This window comes from Scyliorhinus canicula, chromosome 12 (genome assembly GCF_902713615.1).
Source record: "Scyliorhinus canicula chromosome 12, sScyCan1.1, whole genome shotgun sequence".
NCBI lineage: Eukaryota > Metazoa > Chordata > Chondrichthyes > Carcharhiniformes > Scyliorhinidae > Scyliorhinus > Scyliorhinus canicula.
The window spans coordinates 42,086,341-42,100,321 of record NC_052157.1 but is presented as its reverse complement, the minus strand read 5'-3'; the positions used below and the strand labels follow the sequence as shown (position 1 = coordinate 42,100,321).

Genomic DNA, 13,981 nt, shown 5'->3' with positions numbered 1-13,981 from the left:
CAATGTCAATTATAACTCGACAGTGATCAAGCACAGGGCTAAAGAGCTGGCTTTTAAAGCAGACCCAGGCAGGCCAGCAGCACGGTTCAATTCCTGTACCAGCCTCCCCGAACAGGTGCCAGAATGTGGTAACTAGGGGCTTTTCACAGTAACTTCATTTGAAGCCTACTTGCGACAATAAGCAATTTTCATTTAATTTCACTACTCAATGCAGAACTCTAAATCTACCAAACCTTAATCTCCTGCTTCTCATATATCAGACCCAATCACTCATCATCTCTAATAACATTGCTTGTGCTTTTGACTGCATTTTAGTTATCACAATATTCCTATTTCATCCCTAGTTTATTGTAATCCCTGTGAATGTCGCAGCCTGTTTAACTGACCATGTGATCAGTGCCACAAGCTATAATAATAGGGTTTGTTTTAGCACAGTGGGCTAAACAGCTGACTTGTAACGCAGAACAAGGCTAGCAGCGCGGATTCAATTCCCGTACCGGCCTCCCTGAACAGGCACCGGAATATGGTGACTAGGGGCTTTTCACAGTAACTTCATTGAAGGCTACTTGTGAGAATAAGCGATTATTATTATAAACAGGGCTTGGATAGATAGATTTTCGATTTCTCAGAGAATCGAGGGATGAGGGGAGCAGGCAGAAAGATGGAGTTGAGGCAAAGGATCGACCGTAATCGTACTAAATGGCCAAGTAGGTTCAAGGGGTCATATGGGCTGTTCCTGCTCCCATTTCCTGTGTTCACTGGCTGATTGCTTTCTTGCCCTGGTGCTAATTTTCAATCATATTAATTCTGCCACTGCTGGAACTCCACTGTTAATGGTTGTTAAAACTACCCCTTATCAACAACTTTACAATTCTACACTCAGCATTCTTCGGCCCATCGTGTTCATCTTCTGGTTGCCATTTCATTTCTCTGATACCAATAACACCAATAAAGTTTGTAGCGTCTAATTTCTGTACCTCATCCTGTGTGCTCCTTGGTATTGACATAGCCAGCGAAGCCCACATCCCGTAAACATTATTATTTAAAAATCTATACTTATTCTTCATGCTTTTTAAAAATTTCTACTTGATGATATTTGCATTTCTCAATTGACAAAGAGTCATCCAGCATCAAAACGATAGTTCCGTTCTCTCTCCAGAGATGCGGTCAGACCTGCTGAGATGTCCTGCATTTTCTGTTTTTGTTGCAGATTCCAGCATCCGCAGTAAATTGCTTTTATACTTAGACAGCTGTTCAGTTGTCTTCCTGGGTGTAGTTCTGTGGTGCAGATTTATATGTTTTATTCCCAGAAGATCACAGTTTGCAGTAGATTTCTCTTCTTAGGATGGTTACTTAGCAAATCCAGGCACAGTACTTCTGAGAGACAGAGAGGCGAACAGCTTCACCAGCCTGTTTCAGTGTAGCATTTTCTTTTAATCTCTCTCCAGTTTGGCAAGCAGCTCTTTGAAGCTGTATATTCCAGAGACCTTCTATTAGGGGGCAGCACGGTAGCATTGTGGATAGCACAAATGCTTCACAGCTCCAGGGTCCCAGGTTCGATTCCGGCTTGGGTCACTGTCTGTGCGGAGTCTGCACATCCTCCCCGTGTGTGCGTGGGTTTCCTCCGGGTCCTCCGGTTTCCTCCCACAGTCCAAAGATGTGCAGGTTAGGTGGATTGGCCATGATAAATTGCCCTTAGTGTCCAAAATTGCCCGTGGTGTTGGGTGGGGTTACTGGGTTATGGGAATAAGGTGGAGGTGTTGACCTTGGGTAGGGTGTTCTTTCCAAGAGCTGGTGCAGACTCGATGGGCCGAATGGCCTTCTTCTGCACTGTAAATTCTATGAAATTAGTCCATGAATGCTGCAGTTATAGGCTGGAATTTTCCAGCCACGCGGAAAACTGCAATTTATCAGTGCCGCCGAAAGGGCTGGTTTAGCACAGTGGGCTAAACAGCTGTCCTGCAATGCAGAACAAGGCCAGCAACGCGGGTTCAATTCCCGTACAGGCCTCTCCGAACAGTTGCCGGATTGTGGCAACTAGGGGCCTTTCACAGTAACTTTGTTGAACCCTACTTGTGACAATAAGCGATTATTATTAAGTCAGTGGACCTCTGGCTGGCTCTCCAAGTTTTCCGTTCCTGCCGATGACAGGTCCGACCAAGGGCAGGACCCTGGTCTATCTGACCTAGATTGTGGTCAGATATTCATAGAATCTCTACAGTGCAGAAGAAGGCCATTCGACCCATCGAGTCTGCAACAACTTTCTGAAAGAAAAAAAGAACACCCTACCCAGGCCCACTCCACTGCCCTAGGCCCATAACCTCACCTAGCCTGTGCATCCCTGGACACTTAAGGGGCAATTTATCATGGCCAATCCACCTAACCTGCGCATCTTTGGAATGTGAGTGGAAACTGGAGCACCCGGAGGAAACACACGCAGATACGGGGGAGAACATGCAAAATCCACAGAGTCACCCAAGGCCGGAATTGAACTCGGGTCCCTGGCGCGGTGAGGCAGCAGTGCTAACCGCCATGCCACCGTGTCACCTATACCATTCATTCTTTCCGCACTTTCAAATAACTCTGCAAGATGTTACCAAGTTGGTATGATCTGGGACACGCTACCTGAGAGGACAGTGGGAACACCTCCATTAAAAACTTTCAAAAGGGAATTGGATAACTAGTTGATAAGGTAACAAATGCAAATTGGAGGCAAAGCAGGGCGTGGACATGGGGCAATGTTATTGGATGAGCAATCCAGAGACCTGGGCTAACGACCTGTAGATATGACTTGCAATCCCACCTCGGCAAATGAGGAATTTAAATTTAGCTAACTAAACAAATACGGAAATAAAAAGCTAGTCTCAGTAACGGTGACCACACAACTACTGGAACGTCATATATTTTTTGAAAACATTAGATTCACTAATGTCCAAAAGGAAGAAAATCTGTTGTATTGGCATGGCATGGCCTTACGTGATTCCGTGCCAAACTAGTGTTAACTGCCCTCGGTAATGACATAGCAAGCCACGCAATTGTCAGGAAGGCGATTCACCACCACCTTCTCCCGGTCAACTATGGATGGTGTTACGAAGCCCTGGGGTAGGGCACGGTCAATTTTGGTCCCCCTTGAGAGTCTTTCTTTCAGATGGTTGTTTCTTGCATACCTTCCTTCAAGGCTTTCTGTTTGAGATTTCTGTTTCCAGTCTGTAATGGTTTTCCCTACAGATTCATTCAATCAGGTTCTCTGTAGTTTCAGAAATACAGCAGCTATTCAGCTCTTTTGGAGAGAAAGAGAGAGAAGGCTCTCACAGCTCCTTCTTCCTTGAGCATCCAGGATCCAACTCTCCTTTTTTTGGGTCTCTGGAAGTCATCACACTCAGGCAGGATCCAATCACCACCTGTTACCAGGCAGAATATAGCCTTTTGGCCAATTCATTGGCCACCAGCCAACCAATGGAACCGAGTCCCACCCCATCTATTGGATGCCATAAAACCTGAGTTCTGTTGTTTAAAAATTAGCACCATCTACTATGTTGCAATTTTCTGAATTCCTCATTCTCTCTCTGCTGCTTGACTTAAGGACTCTTGTCCATTAAGCATCCATGGATCAAAATGATACCGGCAAAAAAATAAAGGGGGAATACGGGAATCACCAGTTAGGACCCTCACAATAGGGCGGCACAGTCGTTAGTACTGCTGCCTCACCGCTAAGGACCCGTGTTCAATTCCGGTCTTGGGTATCTGTTTGTGTGGAGTTTGCATTTTCTTCCCATGTCTGCGTGGGTTTCCTCCGGGTGTTCCAGTTTCCTCTCACAGTCCAAAGATTTGCAGGTTAGGTTGACTGGCCATTTTAAATTGCCCCTTGGTATCAAAAGGTTTAGGTGGGGTTACTGGGTTACAGGGATAGGGTGGAACCTGACCCTGGATAGGGTGCTCTTTCAGAGAGTCATTGCAGAGACAATGGGCCAAAAGGCCTCTTTCTGCACTGCAAGGATTCTATGATTCTAATGGGTAATACATTCTTATCTGGTTTCTGCTGTGAGAAAGAGGAAGTGAAACTTTTGATGTGATGGGGAGCTGTCGATCAAAGCAAGAGTGTTTATAAACACTGTAGTTAACATCAAATCAAGGTAATGGGGATTAATTCAAGCATGAAGGGAAAGATAAATAAACAATCCACCAAGCACATGTCTGGACCATTAAACTGTCAATAACAGGCAAATGAAAGATATTGCTGTGTAAAATTGAACAGAAGATTTGCATTTCAAAGTCCTTTGAAGTTTACTGTGCTTTCAAGGAAGCCTCTGACACTTATAACAGTGACTTTAATGACTTTTGTCTGAGGCACCAGATGTTAGGAAAGGGTAAGTGAAAATGCAGTGATTTTTCAGAGTACTACCTGGACAGCTCTTAAGCTTTCAGGCCAGGGTAACTGGTGAGGGGTCTAATGGGAGGTCTGATGGGGGTGATTGTTGGAGATATCTGATGGTCTGAAGAGGGGGCTGGGAGTGGGGGAGGAGGCACTAAACCCCCAGGACCCTTGAGAGACCCTCCCGGGCTCCATTGCAACAGGGCTGTGCTTGCCCACCCTCGCACCAAAGCCTACCTGGTGGAATTCTCAATGAGGGGGTCAGAGCATCACCGGGGGGGGGGGGGGGGGCACTCAGGCTTCAACCCATTAAGTGCATGCATATGCATGCATTACCTTAATTTACATATTCCCACCAATGCAAGGCAGATAGTGTGCTGCCGCTCGGCTCCAAATCCATTATTCAGGGTTGTTTTACACCTGATCAGAATTCTCCCAAGCAACACAATGGCACAATGGGCAGGAACATCCAGCCATTCACATTGATGGGATATTCCGGTGTCCCCGACAGCTCCGCTTCCACAAGTTCCCCGGCAGCGGAGAGTGTGAACAATGGGAAACCCCATTGACAGCGATGGGACCAGAGATCCTGTCGCCAGCCAATGGCGGCCCACCTCCGCAACCACAAAACACGCCATGGTGGGTGGGGGGGAGGGGGGGGGGGGGGGGAGATTCCTGCCCAGTATATGATCATCTTAAAATAGAATAGAAATAAATTAAGTATCCAGAAATGCAGGTTGGTGATTGGAGATGATCAAAGTGTGTCCTTGAACTGGCAATCTTAGAGGATCAAACTTCAGTCATGTGTAGATATAGATAAATGTTAGCTGGTGAATTCAGCATTAACACGTTGATGTTTAACAGATTAAGCTATAGATTTTAGCATTGTAACTTTTTATTATTACAGTTAGATTTTATGTGGTCAGTTGAAAAACTCAATAAATAACTTAAGGGAAAAAATATAATTGACGCTGGCATGTTCCTCACTCGAGGTGGTTTAGTAGCCACAGAGGAGTCCAAAATGAGAGGCATGAAGAAACTTAGTATTGCAAAGCAAACTATAAACAAAGTACTCTTCAGGTCCCACTCTGCTCGGCTCCCATCCGGGCCGGCTTCTATGACAGAATCCATTTCTCCGCTGATGGGCTCACACTGATGGGAAGCTCATAGTCCACAAGACTCATGGCAAGGCTAATTAGTCCATCCCCCTAGTTCTCGAGCGGGCTATAACAGCTGGCATTCCAGTGCTGTACTGAGGGAGTGCTTAACAGTGAGAGATACCCTCCCTTGGAAGAGACATAAGCTGAGGCCTGCTGTATCATCTCGGGTGTACATAAAAGACCCTATGATCCTATTCAAAGGAGAGGTGGATAGTTTGTCCACAGTGTCCGGGTAAACATTTATCCCACACCTAGCATCACCATAAAATAGATTATCTGACCATTATTGCATTGCTGCTTGCGAGACCTTACTGTGTGTGCATTGGCTACACATTTCATACACTGCAACAGTGACTACAGTTTAAATGCACTTCATTGACTATGAGGCATTGAGATTGTGAAAGGTGCTATAGAAGTGCAGATCTTTCCTTATATTTTCCAAAGTCCATGCTCGCAACATTTTCCCTTTATTTGTTGACATGCATGCAATCAGATACGTTTAAAAAATTATTTAAATTCTGATTAATCTCAGAAGAATATCTCCCGTCAGTATGAGGTGGTTTTGTTAGTCTCGAAACAGTGGTGGAAGTTCCATGAACTCACCCTCAAAACTCAACTTCGGGGCATTTACTTGAGAAAGAGTTTACATTGCAGCTTTCACAAGAAATTGCAATAGATCTAACCATTTGAGAAGATGAAGACCAGTGTCAATTCTGACTTACAAATTCAGCCTGTAATAATTGGTTGGTGTTCTTTTGGAACGTGTTCCGTTTGACACCGTTATGTCATGCTTTCACGATCTTGCTGTGTTTTTGTTTCAGGCGATACAGCAACAGAGTTCTTCAGAGACAGAAGGAGAGGGAGGGAATACAGCAGACGCCAGTAGTGAAGGCGAAGGGGGTGAAATAATAGATGAGGAGGGAAAAGCTAAAAGCAGAAATGAAAAAGCAGGCTCCAAACGAAAAAAAGCTACTTTCAAGGTAAAGGTATAGAATCTTTCCATGTACTCTAGGTATACAAAGATACATTTTAGTGTTATAGATTAGAGATTCCAGCATCCGCAGTAATTTGCTTTTCCCTGCTGAGATTGTCCAGTATGGTTTTAGGTTAAAGCCATTCTCTCAGGATTATTTCTTGTTTGGCAGAAAAGTATATGGAATTAATCTTCTAAAATTGATCTTAGTCAGAATATTTAAAGTGTAGTAATTCCATTTGTATTCCCGCACCTAGTGGTGCACTAAGGCAAACTTTTGTCTGTTCCCATTGCTAGTAATTGCTGGAACAGGTCTCTAGTTTGTCGCAAGGGGCTTATAGTTTCAGGGGTGTGACTCCACATCAAGCGTGGCTGACCAGGCGTCTCCACCGCACTTACCACCAGCTATTGGCTTGTTTGGAAGGATTTGCAAGTTGACACACTCAACCTGTTTGGCACACGTTAAGAACACACCTTCCTTGGCCATCAAGTCCTGGGGTGGGTCTCAAACCTGGAGCTTCCGGCTCAGAGGTAGGGACACTACCCACGGCAACACAAGGCCTCTTCAACGTGTGGTAAGCAGAAATGGTTTTGTACACAAAAGTTTGGGTCTTAAGTTTAGCTGAACTTGCCATAGTTGCTGTCTGGGTTGTATCAGTCCATCAATATGGCACAGCAACTTAAGTAAACCACAGTCACCTTTAACATTGTGTATTAGTAATTTACATTTGTCTTCAGGTGTGGTCAGGACCTCAGTTTAAACGGTAATTCCTCTGCCTCATTTAATACTTGCTTTCCATTTTATGTGAGGAGTTTCAAAGTTGCTTACAAATAAACACTTTAATCCCAGTGCCTTCTGAACCAACTTTTAGGACTTCCCTACCCTGAATTCCACCATCAGAGGTCTTTTCGTGAGAATGTCCTGGTGGGAATGCCGTGGCTTTGGATACCCTTTGAGAGTGTCCCTGGTGTTGCCCATGGCGAGTCAATGGGATGCATTGTGTTAGCAAGCTGTTAGAGCGAGTAGATAGCTGAAGGGAAAGCTGGGAGGCTGGAATAACAGGAGCTAAAGCAGAAAGGTAAAGCTCCAACATGGTCAGATTGGAGGTGGTTGGTGAGAAGCAGAAAGTTCAATCTGGGAATAATTAGTGCAAAGCCCTACAAAACATCTTCAGTTGCTGCACTTCCTCCAGGAACTTGTTCCAACGAAGGAAATGGGCACCAGATGTACATTCATTTGCAGGCCAGACAGAAGAGGATGTCTGGACAATGCTTGGGCCTTAAAGGCACAAGCACCATTAAAGAGGCAGAATTTTTAAAAAGTCTATGGGAAAACCAGAGAAACCTAGATTAGGATTTTGATCCAGGCACTTTATGAGAAAGACTGCTAAGGTTATGAATGAATGTACGCATGCCGGAAGCTACAACCTCATATTGGCGTTTTTCACATCAAGTAATAGGTTCTGCGTGAATGAGTTTCTGGTGCTTTCTGTGCCATGCCTGGGACAGCAGCATCTGCCCAAGCAGCAGTCCAGATCTCCTGCCAGAGTGAGCTTGGAAGAGGAGAGCACTGTGGCCCTGTGACAGAGCCAACCATGTTCGGAACAGACAAGGATCCTGAAAAGCTACCTGTGCAGACTAGAACCCGACTAGCTATGTGGATTTTGGCTTATTTCCTTGGCCTGCAGAGTTATGAGGCAAATGTCCTATAAGGTCTATGTATGTTCAGAGCCATCAGCTACAGTTTACCAAATACCAAAACCTGAGCATTTTGTCTTCATTTCACAACACCAGTAACTAAAAATGATCTAGTGTCTTTAAATTTGGAAACTGTATTGATCTGCTTCACCAACATGTAATATACTGACATTTACTGCTTCCTTGGTAGACGTTTCTACCAGTCTAGTACTCATTAGCCATAGAATTACCCAGAGATTTCTGTTTAGCTTAAGCTGACAGGTTGCATGTGGAGAGGATGTTTCCTCTTGTCGGAGATTCTAGAACTCGAGGGGTACTGTTTAAAAATAAGAAGTCACTCGTTTAAGGCAGGGGTGAGGAGATTTTTTTTTTCTCAGAGGGTTGGGATTCTTTGGAACTCTGTAAAAAATGGGAATGCGGCCCCTTGGGTGAAAAGGTTGGACAAGCCTGTCGGAGAAGATACAAATAATATCCCAAAAATCACTGTGAATCAGGAAGTGAAAGGGAGGAACTTCAAACAATTACAATCACCAGGAAAAGGGCACTGAGACAATTATTAGAACTAAAAGCTGCCAAGTCCCCAAGTCCCAATGACTTCACCCTAGAGTCTGAGAAGAAGTGGCTGCTGAGATAGTAGATGCATTGGTTTTAATTTTCCAAAACTCCCTCAATTTTGGAACGGTTTAATCAGATTGGAAAACAGCAAGTGTGACTGCTCTACTCAAGAAAGAAGAGATCGAAAGCAAGAAGCTACAGGTCAGTTAGTTGCACTTTTGTCAAAAGGAAAATGTTGACATTTATTATTAAGGAGGTTTATATTGGGCACATAGAAAATCTCAATGCAATCAAGCAGTCAAGTTTTGTGAAAGGGAAATCTTGTTTGACTAATTTATTGGCATTCTTAGAGGAATCAACAAGTGAGGTAGATAAAGGGGATCCTATGAATGTACTGTACTTAGATTTCTAGAAGGCATTTGACTAGTTATAACATCAAAGGATACTATGCAATATATAAGAGCTCATGGTGTAAGGTGCAACATATTAGGATGGGAGAAGATTAGTTAGCTAACAGGAAACAGAATTGGCAGAAGTGGGTCGTTTTCAGGTTAGCAAAATTAGACAAGTGGATTGTCACTGGGACCAGTGCTGGGGCCTCACCTGTTTACAGTTCATTTCAGTGACTTGGAGGAAGGGACTGAATAAATGGTTTCAACATTTGCTGATGACACAATGATAGATAGGAAATAAGCTGTGAAGAGGACACAAAGGGTCTGCATACGGACACAGACAGATTAAGTAAGTGTGCAAGGATTTGGCAGATGTAGCATTTCATAGGAAAATGTGAACCTGTCCATTTTGGCAGGAAGAATAGAAAAGCAGTACATATTTAAGTGGAGAGATTGCAGAAATCTGAGGTACAGAGGGATCTGGGTGTCCTGGTACATGAATCACAAAATGTTACTCTGCCGGTTCAGCGAGTGATTAGGAAGACAAATGGAATGTTGTAATTTGTTGCAAGGGGAGTGGAATATAAAAGTAGGGAACTGTTATGGAAGTTATACAGAACATTGGTAATGACCACATCTGGAGTACTGTGTACAGTTTTTATCTCCTTATTTAAGAAAGTATATAAATGTGTTAGGAGCGGTTCACAGACGGTTCACTCAACTGATATCTGGAATGCGGGGAAAGGTTTAGAAGGTTGGCCCTACAGCCATTGGAATTCAGAAAATTGAGAGATGATCTTGTTGTGGCATACAGATCGTGAGTGGAGTTCAAAAGGTGGATGCTGAAAGGATGCTTCATCTAGGGAATACGGTTTAAAAATAAGGGACCTCCCATTAAAGATGGAGATGAGAACTTTTTTCTCTCAGAAGGTCTTGGGCGCGATTCTCCGCTGCCCACGACGGGTCGGAGAATAGCGGGAGGGCGTCCCCGACATTTTTCACGCCCTCCCCCTATTCCCCCCCCCCACGGCCGCCCCACGACACGAATCGCTGCTCTCCGTTTTGTACGGCGAACAACCATTCTCCCCAGGCCGATGGGCCGAGTTCCCAGGCCTTTACGGCCGTTTTTACGGCAGCAAACACACCTGCTTGCTGCCGTCGTAAAAACGGCCGCAACATGCCCGTTCTGGGCACCCAGGGCCCCGATTGGCACGGCAGTACCACGGCCATGCCAAGGGGGGCATGGGCCCGCGATCAGTGGGCACCGATTGCGGGCAGTCCGTCCGTAACGGACGGACTCTTTCTCCCTCCGCCGCCCCGCAGGATCAGTCCACGGGGCAGCCAAGGGAGATGACGGCCTTGCGCATGCGCGGGTTGGAGCCGTCCAACCCCGTGCATGCGTGGCTGACATCATCGTGCGCGTCAGCCAGTGTGACGCTTGGCGCGCGGACTTAGCGATGGTCGCTAAGGCCGCGATGCCGTGCTTCATGGGGCCCCGCTGCTAGCTCCGCCCAGGGGGGGAGAATCGGGTCCCGGGAGGGGGCGCGGAGGCTGCCGTGAAACACCGCCAGTTTCACGGCAGCCTTTACGATTCGCCGGATTTGCGGAGAATCGCGCCCCTTGTGTTTTGAGAACTCTCTTCCCCAGGAAGTTCTTTTACGGGTTTAGGGGCTTTTCACAGTAACTTCATTGCAGTGTTAATGTAAGCCTACTTGTGACAATAAAGATTATTTATTTTATTTATTTTCAACATCAAACAGGGCAAAGAAGTCTGTTTGATTGGCACACCATTCACCACTTTAGACATATGCTCCCTTCCTCATTGACACACAGTGGTAGCAGTGTGAACCATCTATTACAAGATGCACTGCAGGAAACCACCAAGGATCCTTTGACAGCACCAAGTGGTGTTGTGTAGGGTTTTGGTGAGACCACATCTGGAATAATGTGTGCAGTTTTGGTCTCCATATTTAAGAAGGCATTGGAGGTGGTACAGTGAATGTTCACTCAATTGGTCCCTGGGATGAGGGTGTTGTGCCGAGATGAGTGGTTGAGTAAATTGGGTTCATATTCACTGGAGTTTGAAGAATGCGAAGCAATCTCATTGAAACCCACAAAACTCTGAAGGGGTTTGACAGAGTGGACGCTGAGAGATTGTTTCCACTGCTTGGAGAATCTAAAACATGGGCAGGGGGAGAGGGGCTCACAGTCTCAGGATAAGGGGGCCAATCATTGAGGACTGAGATGAGCAGAAATTACTTCACCTTAAGGGTTATGAATCTTTGGAATTCTCTATCCGAGCGGGTTATGGATGCTCCATCGATTAATACATTGAAGGCTGGGATAGACAGGTCTCTCAGGGAATTAAGGGGGCTGGGGAGCAAGCGACAAAATGGAGCTGAAGCCCAAGATCAGCCATGATTGTATTGAATGGCAGAGCAGGTTCGACAGGCCGGGTGGTCCACTCCTGCCCCTATTTCTTGTGTTTGCCTAGAAGGACAAGGGTGTAACTGTGAAATTGGAAACATCCAGCCAGGCCTGTTACATTGATTGCTTTAGAAGCATTCTAAAACTGGTTCTTAGAGTTATTAATTAGATCTTTTCAAAATATCCCCATTTTCACATTGAGTAATTTACCAATGCAAACTATCAGTTATTGGCTGAATTGATAAGTGTTGCCAAATATGAACTCGGGTTGCCCTAACTGCATTGTCTGGTGCAACTGATCCCCTGCTATCCACTGAAACCAACAGTTTTCCATCAACCTTGTATCGCATCACACAGGGGATTAAATAAGCCATTAAACTATTTATAAAAGCAAAATACTACGACTGCTGGAGATCATGAAATAAAAACAGTATGTGCTGGAAAAGCTCAGTAGGTGTGGCAGCATCGGCAGGGAGAGAAACAAGAGTTAAACTTACCGAGTCCAATATGACTTCTTCAGAACTATTTCTCATGGGCACCATATTATAATACTGCCATCTGGTGGCTGTCCCTGTGCAAGTGTTATCAAGAGATCTTCATCCTTGCCCAGAACCAATTAGGAAAGAGTGAATTAAACCAGTGTTTGACCAAACCATCAGCGAGAATCATATACTTTGTATGGCAATTATTGATATGTATTAATGAAGGAGGAGCTCAGAATTTGCTGCCAAAAAGAGCCATTTTAACAGTGCTCGGTGTTATGAATAAATAAACTGTCTGACAATTCATGGGGAACCGATAACCTGGGAATCGGAAGTTGCACAAGTCGCAAAACGATTTGGATCGTTCCGCTCGCTGTTGGCGTTGTGAAAATGGCACCTCATTGGCAGCCTCCTGGGGGTTTTGTGAAGTTTGTGCAGTAGTTGCCAATTAATCACACCACAGAAAATTTGGGCTGGTAGAAAACCGTATCAATACCATTTTAATCAACAGATTTATATTTCTGCAGTTCGCACGTTCTCCCCGTGTCTGCGTGGGTTTCACCCCCACAATCCAAAGATGTGCAGGTTAGGTGGATTGGCCACGCTAAATTGCCCCTTAATTGGGAAAAAAATTGGGTACTCTATGAACCTGGGGAGTCCCATTCCTGCAGGTAGTAACTTGCTTTTAGAGAATTAAAACTCTTACTTTGTTTCTTTTTTTCTCTCTTATTCCAATTCTTTTCTTTATCTTTCCCTCTATTTATTTCTCTTTCTGTGGCTAATTTGATTCTTAATCCATCCTATTTCTTGTCTCTTTCCCAGTTCTTAAAACTTATTGATGAAGGATTTAGATTACTGATCCCATCATTCACCAGATCCCAGATGCCCCATTGCTCCTCGCTATGCCTTTAACCAGCAGGTTACAAGGAAAAACATATTGAGTGAAGGGGGAGTGGCAGAGTCTGACTAACACCATACTCTACTCCAGGAAATACTGTGCCATTATTGACAATGGAAGGGGGGCCCTGTGGCACAGTGGTAGCGTCTCTGCCTCTGAGTCAGAAGCTCTGGGTTCGAGTCCCACCCCAGGACTTGATGGCGCACTTCGTAACGCAGCCAAACAGGTTGAGTGTGTTAACCTGCATACCCCTCTAAAACACACCAATGGCTGGCCATAAGAGCGGGAGAGACTCCTAGTCAGCTACGCTTGATGTGAAGTGGAGCCTCTCAAGCTAGAAGCCACTGGTGACAGACTAGCGACCTGTTCCAGGGATTAAGGACAAAAGCCTGCCTTAGTGCATCACAAGGTGCAGAAAGACAATAGGATTGGATTTGCAATGGAGATTACCATAGTGCAGCAATCTCGTGGCTATCCTGATGTGGTACATCAAAGGTTCTTCGTCCTTCTGCATAGTACAGTACGGTAGCATTGTGGATAGCATAATTGCTTCACAGCTCCAGGTTCCCAGGTTCGATTCCAGCTTGGGTCACTGTCTGTGCGGAATCTGCACATCCTCCCCGTGTGTGCGTGGGTTTCCTCCGGGTGCTCCGGTTTCCTCCCACAGTCCAAAGATGTGCAGGTTAGGTGGATTGGCCATGATAAATTGCCCTTAGTGTCCAAAATTGCCCTTAGTGTTGGATGGGGTTATGGGGATAGGGTGGAGGTGTTGACCTTGGGTAGGGTGCTCTTTCCAAGAGCCGGTGCAGACTCGATGGGCCGAATGGCCTCCTTCTGCACTGTAAATTCTATGATAAATGATAAATCAGGGACAAAAAGACACTGTAAGGCAATGCACTCCTGCAGGTATCCGTAAACTGATATGTGTGTTATTCCATAGATTATTGAAGCCTGTGTCTGTTATTAAAGAGGTCATGCAGTCTCACAGCACCCTAATCAGAAGTCAGCAAATTTTGTGGTCTCA

At 45.2% G+C, this 13,981-nt stretch overlaps 2 protein-coding genes across 5 annotated transcripts in view; one reads left to right on the top strand and one right to left on the bottom strand.

Annotated features, from left to right (window-relative positions):
• Nucleotides 1–13,981, bottom strand: part of LOC119974214 (transmembrane 6 superfamily member 1-like) — a 148,094-nt gene that overhangs the window by 44,671 nt on the left and 89,442 nt on the right. The gene's annotated exons all lie outside the window — the stretch shown is intronic.
• Nucleotides 1–13,981, top strand: part of LOC119974215 (hepatoma-derived growth factor-related protein 3-like) — a 108,798-nt gene that overhangs the window by 88,469 nt on the left and 6,348 nt on the right. Inside the window, exon 4 of one of the 2 annotated variants that reach the window (XM_038812965.1) lies at nucleotides 6,354–6,518. In XM_038812965.1, the coding sequence (XP_038668893.1) occupies nucleotides 6,354–6,518 (165 nt within the window). The remainder of the gene's footprint in view (nucleotides 1–6,353; nucleotides 6,519–13,981) is intronic. The other variant, XM_038812966.1, reaches the window with a different exon arrangement.